The sequence below is a fragment of the Ursus arctos genome, unplaced genomic scaffold, assembly GCF_023065955.2.
Source record: "Ursus arctos isolate Adak ecotype North America unplaced genomic scaffold, UrsArc2.0 scaffold_2, whole genome shotgun sequence".
Taxonomy (NCBI): Eukaryota; Metazoa; Chordata; class Mammalia; order Carnivora; family Ursidae; genus Ursus; species Ursus arctos.
In genome coordinates this window covers 60,803,209-60,824,112 of record NW_026622874.1, presented here as the reverse complement: position 1 = coordinate 60,824,112, position 20,904 = coordinate 60,803,209, and the positions used below count along the sequence as shown (strand labels likewise).

Below are 20,904 nucleotides of genomic sequence, written 5' to 3'. Positions count from 1 at the left end.
GCCAGCCCAGGGACCGGTCAGGGTCTGGGGGCAGGACCTTCTGACTTCGGTGTAGGTGGGTGACGAAAGTGTGGCCGAGCACACCGCCCTGTGACGTGGAATCAGGGGACACCTTGGAGGAGAGGCCAGGAGACACATCCTCTAGGCACTTCAAGGGAATAACTGGGCCTTATTGGCTACCCAGGGTGACCTTCCGTGCTGTTTGGTTTGGCCTTAGGCCATCTCACAACTTGTACAGTTTCCCAAGATGAGTCAGAATTTGTGCAAAAATCTTAGTAAAGAGCGTTCCCTCTGCTGTGGGTCTTCCCAGTGACACGTGGGCCTTTCCAGTGGCACGTGGCCTGGTTGTTGGGAGACATACAGTTCTGGTTCTCTCGTCAGCTGGCTGGGTGAACTTGCACAAGTCACGTGGCTTCTCTGTGCCTCTGTTACCCCATTGCTAAGTCATGTAGAAACAACTAGCTTACTATTCTCAGACGGAGATTGCAAGAATAAAGAGAGATTGTAGAAAGATTTCAACCCTTGGATGAAAACATCTTATTCTACCACCCTTTTTTGGGTCCGTAATTATAACTTTTCTTGAATGAGATCCAAGAGTGCCCTGGATTCTGCGTCTAGTGAACATTGTCAAGTCTGTTGTCTGGTCCCCTTCAGCATCCTCTCCGCCAGCGCTGGTCACCCTGAACGTGAACCATCTGTGTCATGTCTCCCACGTTCAACCCCTGTGGCTCATCCCTCTTTCCATCCCCATGGCCTAATGAGGGATCAAGACATACTGAATTAGACTGAATTGAGCAAGGTCCCAAGATAGGTGTATTTAGTGTTAGTGCAAAGTGCTTTGGGCAGAAAGCCACAGTGATGCCAGCTAATACTTGCCTGTGCAGAGAGGTTCCCTGCTTACCACAGAGTCTGATATGAATCTCTTTATTGTCAGACACCTACCTCTTCTTCTCAACAGCAGTATTACCACTTCGAGAATCAAGATGACACCAACGATGGCCCCTGAGAACAGCCCAGCATACAGTCCCCATGGTCTTGATTCTGAAAAAAAAAAGTCAAAGGGCAATCTCAACAGTACTGTAAGTTTGAAAACATCCTTCACGGAAGTGGGGAGACCAAGCCCCGTGTTCTCTGTCTATATTCTCTCTCAGGGGACACATCCATTCTGATGGTTTCAGACAGCAGCTGCAGACCACTGACGATTTCCTACCTCTTCTCTTATTCTAATTTCTCTCACCATACTTGACTTTCCTAATTTCCTATGGAAATGTCCTAACTTCCATAAGTTAGATTTTTCTTTTTCTTTCTTTTTTTTTTCAAGATTTTATTTATCATCAAAGAGAAAGAGAGATCGCACAAGCAGGGGCAACAACAGGCAGAGGGAGAAGCAGGCTTTCCGATGAGCAGGGAGCCCGATGCGGGACTTGATGCCAGGACCCTGCGATCATGACCTGAGCCAAAGGCAGATGCTCAACCAACCGAGCCATCCAGGTGTCCCCATAAGGATTTTTCTATTCAAATGCTTGATTTGCACCTGCATGACTACGTATCCAAAATCAGACTTCTCTTTGTCTGTCCCAAGTCAACATCTCTTGCCCGTTTCCCTGGTTTTAAGTCTCTGAGGCGTCCTGCATCCATTTTGGTAAAGAGAACATGCCAGTTCCACCTGCTGTCCCCATACTCCCACACCAGGCTCATGTGATGCTCGGAGGAAGAACTACTGACTTTTGTTCTTTAAAAATAAACACAATAGTGCTATTATTGTCTTCCCATGCAAATAGCTGTGTTGAACGCAGTGACCCTGAACGGAAAGAAAAGCGTGTATGTTTCCCTCTCAGGGATTCCAGTGCTTAAGGCAAGTCCTGGAGTAGCAGGCAGCCAGGCTCAAAGTCTCAGAGCCACTTTTTTTTTTTTTTTGCTTTCTCTCTTATACTCACTTCACCAACTCCTTCCTAGCCAGGAGCAGTACCCTGGAAAACAGCGATGACACCTAATGCCCCAGCAAACAAGACATTCCGCTTACTAAGATAATAAGACTATCATGGAGCATCGTCCGTGGCCCAGGGTTTATTTTTAGTGCATTGTGTGTACGAATGGGTTTAATCCTTACAACAATCCTTCTCCCACAATCCAACAATCATTACTCCCGTTTTGTGCGTAAGGAAGCCGGCGTGGAGATCTTCACCTCCTAGAGCTTGGTCTAGGGGTAGAAACGTGGCTGAATGCTGAAGACAGACTTTCGTGGAGAGTCAGAGAGGCTTATGGGCTTGGCGTGAGTTACCTCAGGGTAATAAACAGAGGGGTCAACCTGAAGCACCAGGATTCTAAGTAACAGCATGAAGCCTCTAAATACAGTTGACCCTTGAATGACATGGGGGTTAAGGGTACTGGCCCCCCAACACAGTTGAAAACCATATACAACTTTTCATTCCCCCAAAGCTTAACTGCTAATAACCTACTGTTAGCCAGAAACCTTCCTGATCACATAAACAGTTGGTTAACACATATTTCGTGTGTTCTATGTATTATATACAGTATTCTTACAATAAAGTCGGCTAGAGAAAAGAAGATGTTAAGAAAGCCATAAGGAAGAGAAGATACATTTCCATTACTGTGCTGTGTCTGTTAAAAATCTGCGTGTAAGTGGACCTGCCCAGTTCAAACCTGTGTGTTCAAGGGTCCGCTAGAGGATGGTAGCAGGTGTTAACATTAATGCATCAGGAGGGCTTATAAGGATGCTTACGAAATCTGCCTGCTTGTTGGTGAACTTGGGGTGGATTTTTGGGGGCGAAGCTGAGAGGAATAGGTGGGTTACGGAGGAATAGAGTCCTTGCAAGCACAATTCAGACGTTCACAGGGTTGACCAAAGCTACAGGCTAACGTCAGTGAATTGATAAAAGGCATCCCACTGAGTTCCAGGTGGGCCCTCAGCCTGAGAGCTAGCCAGAGGTTGCCTCCTGGGTTTGAAAAGATTCTTCCTTTTTCTTCCTAGTTCTTTTACTCAACAAGTCATCCCAAGGAATCTTACCGAACTAGCTTTGTGAACATCTTGATGCTAGCTTCCCAGCCCCAAGTGAAACATGCTTGAACCCTGCCAGATACCAACTTCGGCAGACGGTCACGCCATATGACCTGATCAAAAAGCAGGGGGGCAAGCAGAGAGCTGTAGTAAGACTCCTGAATTTGTATAAAGCCCAAGATTTGAACATGGAGACACCACAGCTGCCGGAGCTGTGCTGCAAGTGGGCCCACTCTGAACGGCCTGTGGTCACTGAGACCCCTCCTCGCAGGCGGGCCGTGCGTGTGTGTGTGTGTGTGTGTGTGTGTGCGTGTGTGTCTGAGACAGCACCAGAGAAACCTCGAGTCCTCAGGGCTTACGCCGCCAACATCAGGGATGCATGGAGAACTATCTCAATCCCAAGACGAGAAGCCGAGACAGCAGCCACACACCACCGTGTTCTGTCAGCCCGTGGAACTGACCCAGCCAATTGTTAACAGTCGCTATTTTGACACTGTTTCCTCTTCCTTCTTCCCTCACCTATGTGGGGACCTTCTAAAACAACGGTTCGTTTAAGAACAAAGACTCCAACCATTTCAATCCTTTTAAAAGGTAGTATCTCTCTCCAATTTCATTGGAGATACAAATAAAGGAAAGCCAACGAACTGGGGCGTGCCTCTGAACTCCACAGTAGCAGACGACAAAACTGCACTGGGGACACCTGCCGAGCAAGCCTTTCTCCTGTCGCCAGGCGCCCGCTGCTCTGCTGTTCACCTACTTGCATGAACTAAGCATGGCTGCTCCCCGGCCCTCTCCGTCCTTTCCAGGGACCCGGGAGGATGGAAGCCATCTGCTACCCTTGTCCTAGAGCGTAAATACCCAGCTTCTGCCAGTCCAGCCGGATCTGAGAGGCAAGCTGGCCTTTGTCCTGAGACATATTTCATAAGCCCTCATTTTTCTCCTAGTCTTTGGGTACAAAGTACATGAGTCTGTTCCAGGATGTAAGTGACAGGTCCACAGAGGCTTCTCATTGTTAAAGGAGCTACTGCGCTATCTTACCCAACCCACTAATTTTGTGTGGAGGAAACTGAGATTCAGAGGTGTCCCCAGAGTCGCAGAGAAGCTGATGGCAGAGCTGGGCAGGATGAGAACTGTAGACTTGACATTCTGTGTTTTCGCCTATGGCCATGGGCCCCCACAAGGAAAGCCCTGGGAGGTGCCCCCGCCATCAACATCCTCCCTCCAACACCTGCCTGTTCTTGTCCCCTGTGCTGTGCCCCCTCCCCTGCCTCCCCCTGCACCTTCAGCTGCCAACCAGGCCTGCTCAATGCTGACCCCAGGCCCATCCTATCCCCTCTGTGTCAGTGTCCCTGACCATGCCAACTCCCATTCTTCCCTCTCCCTGGGACTCTGCGGCTCCTTGGTTTACATCATGTGTCTTAGAACCCGAGTTGTGACGCTACCGTTGCTCTGCAGACCATTTTCAGCGAGGTCGTTTGGAACCAGACAAGTGGATTCAGATTCTGGACCTACCACTTAGCTCTGCGACCTCAGACAGACTGCTCATAACCTCTGGGGCCTCAGTCTCCTTGATTGCAAAATGAGCATGACAATATTTAGTTCACAGAGTCTTTCTAGCGAGCCAAGGAAATAATTACGGGCAGTGCCCAGAGCAATGCCTGGGGCACGAGCGTGGTGCAGAAATGCCAGCTCCTTCCACCAGCCTAACTCCCCCACCTAGCTGCCAGCCTCTCCGAGGCCACCTCTTTACCTCTTCTGTGGCTGTCTTAGGACTTGGCACACAGTAGGTCCTCAGTAAATTCCTGTTGCTTGGTTGGAAGGACAGAAGATAGGTTTGCTCTCACATCCAGAGAAGTCCCTTTGCTGGTGCTCACACTCCAGCCCCACCCTGTTGTTTGCTTATGACTTAGTTTCCCTACCTGGCGGGTCCAAGTGGTCTTGCACTGGGCGCTCATCTATTTGGTACTATTACCTAGGGATACACATGTTCATATGAAAACTAAATATCGGGAACTCTATGCCCTTAGCAATTTGGATAAATATGGACAAACGCTGCTTTTATGGCTTGTTGGAGTCAGGCTGCCCATGATTCTTGCAATTTCTGGTGAGAACTTCCTCATGGTCCTCCACGTCTCTGCTCGTGTGGTTTGGCTTGCTGTGGTCTGGGCTCCCTGGGGGCAAGGCTCAGTGCCTTCGTCAGTTCCACACAAAAAAGCCAAAAGCTCACACCAAGAATTTTGTGGACGTGAATCCTCTACTGAAGCGTTGAAAGGTCACAGGGAGCTGATTCCATCGTGAACCAGGCAGCTGTCCACCATCTGCCAGGCTCAGACCCTCTTTTTCTCTTCCTAGATCTGCACAAACCACTTCTGTCCCCCTTCTCATACAGAATCATCTAACCCACAGCTGCATTCTTTGGGGGAGGGTCTCACCTTCTGCCCTCTAACATTTAAATTAAGGTACCCAGTTCCTTAATGCTTTCTTTGCACTGCTCCCCACCTGATACAATGTAGGGTTAGGGGGCACTGAATGAGCACTTGAAAAAGGAAGGTTAATTAAATTAGAAGCTATACAACAAAGCTGGGGGACACTGTCCTGTATCCTTTGGTTAAGAACGATCACAGCGCTGAATGTAAGAAGGTCTCAGAAGGAATGCAGGGTCACTTCTGAATGGCTCAAAGCAGGAATGGAAGGGAATGAGCGATGACCTACTTAGCATATGCTTCACGATAATGTAATGGGACCAGGAAGAGAGGGTGTGCCTGTGCCGTCAGCACCACCTGTGTTCCCATTTTCAAACCACCGTTTCCTGTGACCGAAGACTCCAGCTCTCCCTCTTCTTCCTCAGTGAAGACTCTCAGAATGGCGTTGCTCAGCAGTCAGAGCAGTGTTGTTCCAGGGCCATGGGCCAAGAGGTTCATTCACAAAGAAACCCAATCTGAATATTCCTACCCAGGAGGTTGGGGCCTTTCCCCCGTGGAGCCTCGTAGAATCAGCCAAGGAGGCTGGTTGAGAACTCCGGCGCCATTGACAAGGAGTCCCCACCCTTTGGCCTCTACCCTATTGGCTGTGGTTTAAAGTGTGAAGCTTGGCAAGTAGGCTGCCTCCAGGGGAAATGCTGGAGGGCCTTTTTTACCCCAAAAGTCTTCTGCCACAGAAACACAAAAGCTTCTCTCCCCCCTCAAGTCCCCAAAACTTATTCTTTGAAGAGATAAAGAAGTAAACAAAAAAGACGCTGAGAAACAAATATAGTTTGCCCTCAGGAGATCCGAGACGCTACCATAACGGTCTGAGAATGCCAGATCTCTTTCCTGCCTTTCATGTGGTTCTGTCAGCAAGGCGCACAGCTCCGTGAGGAAGCCAGCCATCTTCAAAACAAACACCTTCTCGTTCATGGAGGCGTCCACTCAGATTTGGGGGTGGGGGAGGGGCACTCACACAAACCACGCACTAATTTAAGGTCTGGGACCATCCAAGTATACATTTTTACAGAGTTCACAGTTTCCAGAAAAACCCCTTACCCCAGGGCAGTGTGGCAGAGGATACCAGCTGTGCCCACAGTTTGCCCCCATGCTTCTGTGGCAGCACAAACCTTGTCCGGTCACAGGGCTGTCCAGCTAAGGACTACCTGTCCCAGCTTCCCTTGCTGCAGCTGTGGCCATGTGACAAGGCCCACGAGAGGTACCAGGTTCCATCCTCCTATCGCTATCGTCATGATTACTGGACTGCGCGTACCATGAAGAGGGACCTGTCTCTGTGTATGGAACATCTAGGTGACTATAGCAATGGGTTCTCCCATTATTAGAAAGGCCTTGTTAGAAAGGGGGAGCCCCTGGGGCTCCGTGGTAGGTGTCATTTGTCTCTTCCTCTGAGCTAACCCAGACTTGCTGAGCCAACTTTCTGCTAACCTACTGAAAAGGGTCCTCTTTTCAAGATGAACTTCCAGGGGCATTCCCTTTGAGCTAAATTACTTAAGGTTTCGTATTATTCATTCTAGCATAGATATGACTGTTCCAGAAGATGGTCATGAAGGACAGCAGCAGGCCACACACGACTGACCCACATGAACCGGTTTGCATGACTCCCCGAGAGTCCTCCGTAGCAGACTAAGACTTGGACTTTGCAATAAAATGCTTCATAGCAAGAGACATTAAGATGTTTCTTACTGTAAAATAATGAAGTGGAAATTGGAAAAAGGAGGAATATGTGACTGAGAGCCTGGACAAATGTCCTTAGAAAAATGTTATGGTCAAGAGACCTTTAAGAAACCCTCAGACCCCACCACTTGTCCCAAGGCTGGAAAGTCCCTTGTATGAAGTCTTCATTAAACCAGTGGTCGCTGCTTTGGTCCAGGCCTTGTCATCTCTTGATGGATCCCTGCAGGGACGGCTCTTCCCCACAGCTAATTTCTCTTTCTGCTGCCTCTGCCCTGCCCCCACACCAGTGAATTTTCTCTCTGAAATGCAAAGCTGATCACGATACTCCTCTCCCTAAAACGCTGTGTCACTTCCCCTCGCCTGTAGGATAATACAGGACGAGACCCAGCTGCCTCTGCTTTTCCCTGTGCCTGGAATGTCTTTCTTTTATCTGCTTGGGCAATTTCTGTTCATTCTTCAAAATTCAGTTGATGTCACATCCTCTGTGATACTCTCTCTGATTCCTCTGGACAGTGTCCATCATTGCTTCCTCTTTTTACTTCCATTCTGCCCATCACACTACATAACCTAGGATCAGTTATTTACAGAAACTATCTCCTTCCTTAAGGGCAAGGATCATGTCTATTTTTTGTCTCTGCGTACTCAGCACCTAGCATAAGGTTGGCACGTAGCAGAAGTTCGATAAAAGTTTTGTCAAACTAAGCACAGTATTTTAAGAATTAGTCATATGCATTTGCGAACAAAAATCAATAAACTCATAAAACTGGGCTTTCTGTCTTTGGGCAATGTGGCACACTGGGAATGGCACGCCACAGACCAGCCGTGTGACCTCTGATGTGCTGTTACAACAGTCCCTCAGCCTTGGAGGCAGGGAGGAGGGATCTCTGTTTGTGTTATGGATTGAATTGTGCTTCCCCCCAAATTCATACATTGAAGTCCTCAGAACGTGACCTTATTTGGAAACAGAGTCTTTACAGAGGTAATCAAGTTAAAATGAGGTCAGCAGGGTGGCACTAGGAGTGGCACTGGATCCCTCCCAAATTCGTATGTTGAAGCCCTAACTCTTAGTACATCAGAATGTGAGTGGATTTGAAGATAGAACCTTAAAATACATGAATAAGTTAAAATGAAGCCATTAGGGCAGGCCCTCATCCAATCTGACTGGTGTCCCTATAAGGAGAGGAAATCTGGACACAGTAAGGGGCACCGGGACGCGCATGCACAGAGAAAAGACCATATAGAGGCGTGGCAAGAAGGCAGCCCCCTGCAAGCCAAGGAGAGAGGCCTCAGAAATAACCCAGCCCTGCCAACACTTGATCTTGGATTTCTAGCTTCCAGAATTGTGAGAAAAGAAATTTTTGTCATTCAAGCATCTGGTCTGTGGGTATTCTGTTATGGCAGCCCTAGTTACAAGGGGGCCCTAATCCGGTATGATCGGTGTCCTTGTAAGAAGGGGGAATTTGAACAGAGAGATGCCTCAAGGGGAGACAGGGTGAAGAGGCAGAAGAAGACAGCCACCTGCCAGCCGCAGAGAGGGGCGTCCATGGACCCCTCCCTCGCAGCCTCAGAAGGAACCAGCCCTGCCAACACCTTGATTTTAGACTTCTAGCCTCCAGAACCGTGAGGCAGTAAGTTTGGGTTGTTTCAGCCACTCCATTTATCATACTTTGTCCCAGCCCCACCAGACTCCCACTCCTTGTGACCTTTTGTTAGCACTTGTTACGAATGTATGTGCGAACTGAAACGTAGACTCTGGACTCTGCACAGAATGTCACTAAGTCACTCTTTTCATTTTACAGATGATGAAACAGGGACCCAAGACAGTGACAAAGCTGCCTCCTGTCAGGTGGGTCTCCTCTAACGACTGAGCTGAGATTCTGACGGGGCTTTCCCAGGGCGCCATGTTTCTACTTCTTCATGTTCCTTCACCCCTCACAGAGCCGCTCCACACTCAGTAAATCTGGTTGTGTTGTGCATACTTGGTCCTTAACGTAGCCTAGGTAAGTAAAAACATCTTCACATGTTTCTGTAGAAAGCTCTGAGCCAAGTGACCTATCAAGACTTTGGAATGCACTAATTAAATTCTTCTTAAACCACATGGAGAAGCATGAAGAGAGTTCTTCGTTTTTTGAGGTAGGCCAGGGTAAACACTTGATGCCCCGTCTTTGCTCTAAGAGGGTTGCTCTGACCATGGAACGCTGTGCCCCCAAGAAAACCCCTGCAATTTGTGTGTATTATCTCTTGCACTGGTATCTGTGAGGATTCCGGGATCAGACCGATTACTTGCTCTGTGTGTTACTTGCTCTGTGTGTGCTCTTTTGATATCTTTCTTTCCTCATCTATAAAGTGGAAATGCTAGTACTATTTGGTTGCTGTGAGGATTAAATGAGAGGCCACCTAAGCGGGACATAGTCAACAATTAAGATTTGTCCGTTGTTACTATTTTAGATAAAAAAAGCTAAGTCTTAGGTTAAGTGACCTTATCCTTGTAAGTAAACAGAGCAGCACTGGGTCAGGTGTCCCTGGGGTCACCTTCTTTAATAAACTCTATAAAGACTCCTGCAATGACACCACGTCTACTGTGGGCTGTAGTCTCCTTGGAATGACTCCTGTTCCCTGGGGTGGATGCAGGTGGAGAATGTCAGGGCATACGTATGCTTTGAAGGCCAGAACCCAGGTCCTTCTGTCCCTGAACCCACCTGAGGCATGGACACAGGATCTGTTATTGAAAAGGGTTGGCGGTCTGTCTATCCTGCTTCCAACCTCACATGGTTACCCACTCAGCCCTCCCTCCCTTCTGATAGCAGAGTCATGACGCTCTTCCGCCTGGAGACAGAGCAGGCAGAAGGTCTAGGCTCAGGGGCTGGTTCTACCGTTTACAATTTGAAGAAATGTGAGCAGGGTACGGAAATGCTACAATCTTCCCGTTCCTCACCCGTACAATGAAGACGATAATAACACAGATCTGGGAAGGTTGTTGTGAGGATCAAAAGAGATCATACCATTGAAAGTGCTCTGCCCATAACGAAGTACTCTATGATTATTATTCCCAAACCTCACGGTCTAGGTCTCAGTCAGAGAGCGGAGTCCCCTGGCCTCCTGACTTGCTAGGAGAGTCACAGTCCAGTCCATCAAATGTGGCCCTTCATCACATCCTGCTTTCCATTATTGAGCAAACAGTTCATGTCTTATCTGGGCAACAAGTTGCTGGCGCGCCGAGACCACGTGTCACATCCATGCCCAATTTTCTGTGCACAGGTGGTCAACAGTACTTAATGACGGTGCGGACCTGTCCCACCATTAGTGGAGTACGGACCTGGGGAGCTGGGACCTGCCACCTTCACTCTCTCACCCAGCTGACTTGCAGCTTGGACCCAAGACAGAAGGGGAGAGGAAGAATCACAACTGGGAGGCTCCATCATGTCTCATCATTGCCCTCGGGTGTGAACCGAGCGTAAGGCCAACCTGGTGATTATGAGCAGACGGCATTTACCGAATGCACATGAGGAACCTTTTACCGACTATAGTGAAAATGGCCAGTGTCATTACCACGGTGAAGGCCACGGCTATGGGAGCAGAGCGTTTAGTCCAGGTGAGCACCGAGCCCATACCATCCCTGTGCCACGCCGCCCCCACCAGGGCACTCACCTAAAGATTCTGGCCCGCACTTGGACTTCGGGGTGAAGGTCTGTGAGCGGCTGCTGATGGGGTTGCTCACGGTGCAGACGTAGACGTTGGTGACATTCTGAGGGCCGAGGCGCAGGCGGAGGAGGTGAGAACTGTTGTCTGGGATCAGTGGGTTGGTAGCCCCTTCCTCGCTCCAGCTGTAAGCCACATAGTCCCCCTTCTCCACTTCGCAGGCCAGCGTCAAGCTGCAGGTCCCATTCTCCCGGGTCCAGTTCAACACCTTAATTTCCGGAGTGGAGACCTGCTCTGTCAGGAGGGGGAGGAAGGAAGCCATCACTGAAGTGAACCCCCTGGGATTCTAACTTGACCTTCTTGTTAGAAAAAAATGCAGCCTAATGGTATTTTTCCCTCCATGTGGGTCTGCGGTGTGATTTATTTCTAGTGGGGATCTGCTAGTTCCCCCAAATCCCTGTCTCTCCTCTGTACTCCTTTCCAGTACAGCCTCAGGACAAAATAGGGAAGCATCACTTGTCTTTTCGTTCCCTCCCGCAGCTGCTGTTAGGGCTCCGCCTGCTCTCGCTGACGCTCCCAGTCTGAGTTGCTCTTCTGTTTTCTACCCGTGGCGTTTTCTGCCAACTAATCCTCCGCGCTTTAATTGTCATTGGCCAAAGTATTACCTCCACACCTGAAAGAATGACATAGTGGTGGGGTTTTACCTGGAGTGTGTGGGGTGGGGGTGGGGGTGTGTGTCCGTGAGTGTGTGTCTATGTGTCTATGTGTCTGTGAGTGTGTATGTATGTATCTGTGTGGATGTTGGGGGGGGAGGATCGCACTGTAATGCTGTGAAAGAGCCAAGGCAAGGGGGCAAGTTGTATTTATTTAGTAACTACTGTAAGATGGGCACGATTCTGGGATTTTACATTTATCATAGTCTTTAATCTTCTCAACAACTTTCTCCACAATTATCACCTTAGTTATAAGTATTGCCGTTTTACAGATGAGGAAACTGAGTCCCAGAGACGTAGAGTGTCTCCCATAATACCACTCAAGCTGAGATCAGCACCTAAGATCGTTTGACTCTGAAATCCAGCCTCTTCCTTTTATGGTTGCAGAGACTGTATCTTCCAGGGTAAGAATTTATGTGACAAGATGTGACAAAGGCAGTGAACTATTCTAGAAAAATGCATGATGTGTCATCCCTAGGGCCACTGTTGGAGTAGTCAGAGCTCTCTGGTACCTGGCAGAGGGCTGAGGGGAGTCTGCATACACTATGTGAAGGAAGGGGGATGCTGGGGCCAGGGGAAGGGTGACGAGGGTGTCACCAGCGTTCTTGTAGGCACCTGAGGATTTCAGAGAAATGCTGGGTAGGTGGGGCTCTCTGTCCCATCTCAAAGACAAGGAAGTCTCTCTATGAGAAAGCAGGACAACCCATATGGCTGTTGAAAGGATTTCTGGAAATTCAAAGAGCCTCTGGGCCTAAGAGACATAAACTCTGGGTGCGTTCGAGAAGGGCTGGCAGTTAAAGAGGCTCAAAAAGCACTGGCCTTGGATTCAGATGGACCCGGGTTCTAGTTTAAGTTCTGCAACTAAGCGACTTTATAACCAGAGCCTCTGTTTTGATGAGAAAAGGGTGCTTTCCCACTAGGTAGATGGGGTCCCGTGCCAGAGCACGGAGCACGCGAGTGGTGCCTGGGCTGATTCAGATCTCCTCTTCCTGGGCCCCTTCGCCAGGGAACCACCCACGAGGACTTGTGTAAGCACCAGCCAGCCACTTCTGCCTGGATTTCAGTGTCCTCATCTATGGAAAAGAGGTTGGGCTCAATCTGCGGAATTCAAACAGTTTAAAAATCGATCTTATTTGCAAATTGAGACTCTTGGGGCCACAGGCCCTGTCGTCCGTAGGCAGCTGGGTTCCTTTCCTTTGCGAAATGGGGGTCGAGCTAACCAGTGCTAATCAACTGCCCTCAATGAACAATTTGGACAAAAAAGATTTGTGAATCTCTCAAACCTCTTCCTAAAGCACCCTGGACTAGGTGATGTTTCAAGTTGCTCCCAGTCCTGGATACTCTGGCTTCCGAGAGGTAGCTAAATCCTTAGGTAAGGGATGATCTCGGGTGCCGCCCCCCAACTCTGCACGGACCGGGGGAGCCCGTTATTACCATAGAGCCTCAGCTGCAGACAAAAGTGTCGAACTGAGAAGTTCTCCTCCAGGCTCATGAAGTACCAGCCCTCGTTTTCCTTCCTGCTTTCCAGGATCCCCAGGCTCAGGTTTTCCAGATGAAATGTATAGCCATTTTCTAGATAGCGTGGAGAACCCCCTTCTGGCAGATCCAGAGACACTATTTTCTTCTTGACAGTGTTTCCCGGTGACTCTGCCCTGGTGACGAGGACGTGGGTGCTCTTGTTCATGCTCTTACTTCTCCCTTCAGATGCCGGGGACAGCAGCAAACTGCTTCCCAACCGCCCGGGGATCTCTGGGCAATTCAACAAGCTCTCACCTGTGCGAGGACGAAGAAGAAAGTCCCTTATTGTAGAGGTCTCTGAGAATCACACCCTGTCTTTGGATCAGGAATGACAGATTGAAGATGCTCCCTCTTCCTCTTGAACGATCCCTGGGGTTGCCAGGTCCTCAGTAGCCCATAAGAATGGTCACGACCGTCCCACTATAATCTCAATATTTCAAAAATCCCTATGGAAACCTTAAAATTACTTACAATGGAGATGTACAGACTAACTAGGACACTGAGTTTCTTTGATCTGGGCAAGAATTCTATCAACTCAGATTTATAGTTAAGGCACAGAGAAGTTAAGATGTAGAGATTTTAAAGGACATCCCTAAAGTCACATAACCAGTAACTGGACTGGAAGCCAGGTCTGCTAATTCCTCAACCAGACTTCTCACCCCCACTGGGTACATAGTATGAAGGGTGGAGAGCAACTGAAGCTGATTCTCTGCCCGTGAGCCCGGGAGACCAAGGCTACAGAGCGTCTTTTCAGACAATGATGAAAGAGAAAAGTCTGAGGGATGTGGTGCTAGGAAGGTGGTGAGCCCGGTGTCCAAACTGGAAATCTTGGTCCAAAAGACCATAAGATGGTTCCTAATACCAAGGGTGAGAAATTATTTTATTTCTCTTTTTCAAAAGACCTGAGCCAACAACAACCAAAAACAAAACAAACAAACAAACAAAACAAAAACACAAAAACCACCCTTTCAAGTCCCTGTAAGGGATCCCACTGCTGACTATTTAACACCTCCTCTCTCCTCAAACCCATGACCTCCGCTGATGACTCTGCTTCTCATCACACAGAAAATGTAGAAGAAATGAGAAGAGAGCTTCCGTTTGAAACTACCACTGAGAAACCTACATGCCCATGGATGGTCTATGCTCCCATTAGGTTAGCCTCTTCCATCATGGAACACTCACACACCTCGAGCCTTTGCTCTTGCAATAGCCCCCACCCCTTGCGCCATCAGCTTTATTACTGGTATAGAATGTTGTGGGTTATTTCCATCAACACATAACATACCAACCTGTAACTTCCCTCATCTTACAAACCCCTCCCCTGACCCCAGGTTCATCCCTAGCTGCTGCCTCATTTCTCTTTTCCTTTATTACAAAGTCCTTTAATGTGTGTTTATATTTTCTGTTTCCGTTTCCTGACTTATTTTTCCTGTACCTACTCTTAGCAGGTGCTCTTCCCTGCTACTCACTGGAACCACGCTGACCAAGGTCACTGTATATGCCATGGTGCTGAGCCCATTCTCCATCCTCATCTTGCTTTCTCAGGAGCACTTGATGTGGTTCATCACTCCCTCTTTGAAACACTGCCTTCATTCAACCCCTGGAACACTGCTCTCCGGGTTTCTTTCCTATTTCATTGGCTGCTCCTTCTCGGTTTCCTTGACTGGAACCTTCTGCCCTTAAAGACCTCTAAATATTGGAACATCCCAGGACTCAGTACTCAGACCTCCTCCTTCCCAGCCATGCTTATCCAGTTCCATGGGTTGACATACTTCTGGAAAGCTTGCAGACTAGATCTCCCACCCAAACTGCCTACATGGGTCAGTATTTGGAGGTCCAAAGGGCATTGCAAACTTAGCAAACGAACTCTTGGCTCCATAGCCCCCTCCACCAACAACATGACAACTCCCCCAAATTCTGAGACCAAAACATTTGGTCCTTGACTCCTTTCCTTCTCTCATACTCCATATGGAGTCTATCGGCAAACCCTGTTGGTTCTACCTTCAGAATATGTCTGCAATCCTAGCACCTCAAACCTCCCGCATTTCTGCCACCATTGTCACAGCCTGGCACGGCCATTGGCTTCCAACTCATCTCCTGGCATCTATGCAGTAGACACAGTCATTTTTTAACCTATGTCCCGTTTTGTCTCTCTCCTGCTTTGAAACTTCCAGGGATTTCTAGCACCCATAGGAAAAATACCCATAGGCTTCGTTATGGCTTCAAAGTCTCTGAGTATCCCCGTCCCTGACCCCTCTCCTGCCCTCTCTCTCCACTCACTGCACTATGGTCATACTGGCTCAAACACATACTGGCTCATGGAGCACATTCCCTCCTCAGAGCTTTTGCTTCTGCTGTTGTCTGGATATCTTTTTCCTTATATATCTAGATATCCCCCTCCCTCACTTTATTTTAGACTTCTGCTCAAAAAATTATCTCCTCTGAGAAACTGCTCCGACCATCCTTCTGATTACACACTTACCCCGTCTGATGATCTACATCGTATATTATTTTATTTTATTTGTGGGTCCCCGGCTAGGATGCCAACTCTCCAAGAGGAAGAATTTCATTCTGTTCATTGTTTTGTGTCTAAGACCTACAACAGTAGTGGGTATGTGGTTGGCTTTTAATAAATTTCTGTTCAAAATAGGAGCGCACAAAGCTACTTACCTGACTAAAGTCTCTTTTATTTAACTTCGCCCAATATGGAACTGAACTTAATAACTGAACTTAACCATAAGCTAATTCTCATAAAAGAAGGAGCCCATGACTCAGAGAACATAGATTGCTTTAGGTGATAAGGAAGCCAGAGAAATAGAGCAAAACCACCAGTGAGCTGCACAGCCTCCTAGAAAGGACAGCGTCGACTTGTGACTCACGTGGCGGGCTGGAGAATTGGACGAACCGGTCCCGATGTTCTCGATACCAAAATGCCCTGAGATCTCAACACGGGCCCACAGAGGGCCCGGCCAGCATCAGGATCCAGAGATTGGGAGAAAACAATAGGCAGTCCACGTCGGCCGAAATCAGGGTAAGATTGGTGGAGACTCAGAACGATTAAGGAAAAGTGAGGGGAAGGGAGGATGGAGAGGAGCCCCCCATCACCACCACCAAAGAAATCAATAAAGAAAATAGAAAGAGAAGGAGAAATCAAAGAAAGAGCAGCTGAGAGGGCAGGCCGAGTGGCATTTGCACACTCACGCACGGGGAGGGGGATCAAACATCGGTCAGGAAGGAACCCTCGCACCCTGCAACCCACGTGAAGAATGGTGATCTCACAACGGAGTGTGTGTGAGTGGCTGGGTCTGGAAGGGGTGCTAGAAACCGGCACCACCGAAGCACCAGTGGAAAAACAAGTGGGGACTTTAAAGTGGTTCACAGAACCCTTCAAGTGGAGTCCCCGCTCCCGAAACACCCCGCGGCCTGATGCGTGTTTTCCAGCGGGGCTGTGATTCAGTCAGCCCTGTTTACTCGAGTCTGGAGGAAACATTTGTAGCCATCAACACCAACTCACTTTCTTCAAGGGTAATTCTACTTAGAAAGTAGAGTGATTCACATGGACCCGTGGATAGTTTCCTGAAAGAACCCCATCTGGCCAACCCTTCTCAGGATGGGATTCCACGTAATGATAGCCACCCGTGGTGTTTGCCCGGGTCGTGACATGTTCACAGGGGCCACGGCACCGCGCCCCTAGCTTGCAGGGAGAGGAGGGGGCAGGTCTTACCAGGCCTCACGCTTCCTACAGCACACGTAGGCCCAGGAGGAGAAGCTGCTCTTTCATGTACGGTCCCTAGAGCCATCGTCTTTCCCCTGTTCCTTGATGCTGCTGGGTCTTTCTGACTCAGAGCACTCTCATTTCCATGCCCCAGCCTGACTACCGTGACTGTGCTCTATTTCCCTGACTAACTCCTTCCGTCCTCCCCGTCTCTGCCTCTGGCCCCCAGCCTCGTCTAGGCCTCCCTGCTCGTGCCTCCAGTGCCTTTTCATATCACTCATCACACTTGAAACTCTGAATCTATGCCTGTCATCCTTACTCAGGAATAAGCTTCTGAGAGTAGGGACTGTGTCTGTTTTGTCCACTTCCAGTCCTCACACCCACCTGGGACACAGTAGAAGCTCAGTGAATCCTCGTTGCTCAAGAGAATGAGAAACTGAATGAGCGAGCAAATGGCAACACAGAGTCGAAGTTCCCCTCTCTCCAAAATCAGAAGGTACTCGATTTCATCTTTATAACATCCCTAAGAAGTACAGTGTGGGGGGAAATGATGGGGACCCGTCTCCCCGCTTGCCAGGTGAACAGATGGAAAAGCCTTGGCTATGGACCCTAGGCTTCAAGCTCAGCAGACCACTTGTCATCTCCCCCCACCCCCGAACACTCGCAACACCTCACCTCTGCACTGGGTCCTTCATCTGGAACACTCTCTTCAAGTCTCATAAAAGTCCAATGCATGTATTCGGGAAGGCACACAAGGACCTGGTGACAGCACTTGCCTCCAGCAGGGGAGACAGTGGGGAGATTTATCTCCATTTTATACCCTTTGGTACTGCTGAAGTTTTAAATAGACTGATGTGTGATACTCTTCCAATAAACAAACTAGTTAACAAAAAAATTAAATGACAACTTACGTGATGAAAGAAGTTCCTGTCCCCTTTCCAAATTCCAGATCGAATACTTCCATATGCCCTCTACTTCCTGCTATAATTTTATCAACCTCTCTCATCTTTTGAATATTCCTACACTTCATTTCAATTCAATTAAAATCAACTTACATGCTCCAATTATAGATAGCGTATTCTAATTTTTACCAGGGGACCTGGATATAAATTTTAACAACCCTCCCACCCCCACCGAACATAAGTTTATCCAGTTTCATTTATTGAGTTCTCTGAAGTCAAGCTGTGTGACTACAGAGAAATTGCTAAACTACTCTGGGCCTCTCATGCCTTTATTTATGAAATTGTGATGGTCACAGTAATAACATATCTCATCGGGTCGGTGTGAGAGTTAATAATACACATAGCACTTAGAACACTGCCTGGTATATAGCAAGCAGGCTGGACATACTATTATTATTCATTCAATGATCATTTGTGGAAGGGCTCTGATATACTGCGTCAGGTGCTGGGCAGAAGCTGTGGTTGTTCATTTTGCTCTCCCCACACCTCTCGCAATGCCTGCCACATCACGTGGCCTTATAGATAGCTACTCAATGGGACTGTCCAAAGTCAGTCTATGGATAAAACCAATCAGCCCTGATGTTCTGGTTTCCAGTCTGGCGCTGGAGATGTGAAGGTGATGGCATTATACCCCAGCATTAAAGCTTTTGAGAAATAGAAGTGCTTAGATCTACGTCTTGGGATAGAATGGCCCAGTGAACAAAGTTGGGCCACGTCTGGAAGCCATGCACTTGTCCTTCATGTGTGTGAAGGAGGTGGGGCCGACCTGCATGGAGGAATACAAAATCCCCTTGGGGCAATTCATCAGCTGTAAGAGACACATCCCTCTGGGGGGGGGGTGCTCATAACAGGGAGGCTAAGTATGTGTGGGAGTAGGGGGAAGTCTTGGTACTTCTGCTCACTTTTGCTGTGAACCCAAAATTTCTTCAAAAATAAAGTCTATTGTAAAAAAAAATACTATTGAGGGAATAGAAAATTCACTTCATTGGGGGAAGGGACGTGTGGACTTTTGATTTTATAATTCTGACAGGGAATTGGGAGGCAAGCTACGAGTAGAGATGGGAAGGAGAGCGAGTGGGTCCTGATTTTACAAGAGTCGCACTTCTTGGTTGAGTAACTCTCATGGTTGACCTGTCCCACTTGCAAAGCATTTCCATCTGTGTTTAATTGGGGTTTCACAAATGGGTGTGTATTTAAAAATAAAAACACTAAAAATTTTGTGCATATTTCAGAGAAAACGGAATGCACGGAAGACAGACACTGCAGGTTGGGTAGACACGCCCCCCAGGGCTGGGCTGCTTCTCACTAAGCAGGGACCTCCAAGTCTCCAGTGGAGCAGCTGCCAACACCTGGTACCACGGGGACACTGTGGGCCAGGCTGGCCAGCAGGCGAGCCAGCACAGAGATTTAAAATGTCCAGTCCACTGTTCAACCCCATCACTCCTGATAGTCGCTAAGAAACATCCCCAAATGGTAGAGTCACAAATGGGGTGCACCTGGGAAGGTTTGGCTCTCTCTGTGGTGGCTTAAAGTGGGTCAGTTTGGGTTTCGGAACCCTGAGCTCGATCACCCCTTCCCTAGAGCTCAGAAAGCAAGAGCTATGGGTCTGCCTGATTCTGAGGGAAACGGGGGTCAAGAAAGGCCCTCTTTATCTGGGAGTCTAGCAAAAGATAGATTCCAAGCACAGCCTCTCCGACATCCCTAGTGTATCTCTGGACGTTTCCTGGAAAAGTCCTTCATGGATTTGCGGTCTTGAAAACCCCAAGTGCAAAACACCCAGAGCCTCAGGATTTCCCCCCTTCCCTAATGCCTCTTCCACCCCAGGCTGCCTCCCCTAGCCCAACCGGCCTCCAGGCACTTCAACACTCTTCAGTGAGCCCAAAGTCCACTTCTTGCATGGCTTTTTCTTTCTCAAATACCTTTTCTCATAGCCCTGCTACCGCTAACAGAGAACCCCAGCTCGCTTTCGGGAGGAACACGAGCCAGAAAGACAAGAGCAGAGCCTAGCCCCAAGCCCTGTGCTGTGCGTCTGGCCCCACTGCTGGAGCTGCCCTGACCCTTGAGGGTTCCCGATTTGCATTTCCAGAAATCCTAGCCTCTCCCCCTCTCACTGCCTTGGGAGGTTCTCTTCCAGGAAAGTAGCCACCAGTATGACCACACTTAGCCACTGTCTGTTCTCAGCTGATGCCTGAGGTTTTCACTTCACTTCTACTCGCTCTTCCCACTACAGCCCTTCCTTGTTGTTGGACCGTGGTTCTGGTTTGTCTGCTCGCGTGTGTGAGGATCCCCTTCAAGGGCAGGGATGTAGGAGTCATCTTCTCCCCAAGCTCCATCCGTCCATCTCAGCCCCTTAGCCTGGGTCTTTGCCAGATGCAAAAACAACCACTCAACCAGAACCTCGACCAGAACTTCCACCCTAAGAGCCAGGTCTGGGATGTGACCAGTGCCTTTGGCTTAGGGCTCCTGGTTTCCTTGGAAACTAGGATTGGTGGGGCTGAGCCTTAGCATCCAGGAACCCACAATATTCCTTCCTCTTTGAGAGAGTCAGAAGGAGCTCAGAGCCAATCCCTGAGAGAGAGGCAGCCAAACCACAGCCCTCAGCCCCTGCGACTCCTCTCCATCCATGGGCTGGCTGACTCCTGGCAGGTAATGGCGGGACTCACATCCTCAAACAGAGAAACACTCACCTGTTCCACAGCTCAGCTCAAAAGCCAGGGAGAGAAACAGCAGGAAGTTCCAGAGGAGGAGCCCCTTGGGATCCATCAGCGGGTGAAGAGAGGAAAGGGAGCCCCGTGAGGAGCCCAGCAGCTGCTTGCAGACGTGGCGACAGAGTGAGGTCCGTGTCAGGCGAGGTGCCTCTGCCGTCTAGTTATGCATCAGGAACCAGATGGCTTCCTGTATCACTGGGACTTTTTCTGCCTGAGTCTCGAGGATTGCTCATCTCCTTTCAGGCTTTAAATCACTTTGCTGTTCCCAAGAAGTCCGTGTCAAATGCTCGGACTGCCAAAGACGGGAAAGTAGCTCAGCAAACCCAGGCTTGAGCAGAAATGGACCCTCCCCCTCCTCCCCACCCCAGGCTTCCCTGGTAGTTCTGTCTGGTAACCCTTCTCAGAGTGTGAAGAAGAGAGGGGGGCTTGTCAGCCCGTCCCGAAATCTGGGTCAGTTAGTTCAAGGCTGAACC

General features: G+C 48.9%; 1 protein-coding gene across 1 annotated transcript in view; it reads right to left on the bottom strand.

Moving 5' to 3' along the window:
* The window catches only part of SLAMF1 (signaling lymphocytic activation molecule family member 1), a 35,285-nt gene extending 14,586 nt beyond the window's left edge, over positions 1-20,699 (bottom strand). The window contains exons 1-4 of the mRNA XM_026487271.4: positions 20,411-20,699; positions 12,963-13,301; positions 10,825-11,109; positions 943-1,041 (exon numbers count right to left, since the gene is read on the bottom strand). Of these exons, the coding sequence (XP_026343056.2) occupies positions 943-1,041; positions 10,825-11,109; positions 12,963-13,301; positions 20,411-20,486 (799 nt within the window). The 5' untranslated portion in view covers positions 20,487-20,699. The remainder of the gene's footprint in view (positions 1-942; positions 1,042-10,824; positions 11,110-12,962; positions 13,302-20,410) is intronic.
* Between the last annotated feature and the right edge of the window lie 205 nt (positions 20,700-20,904).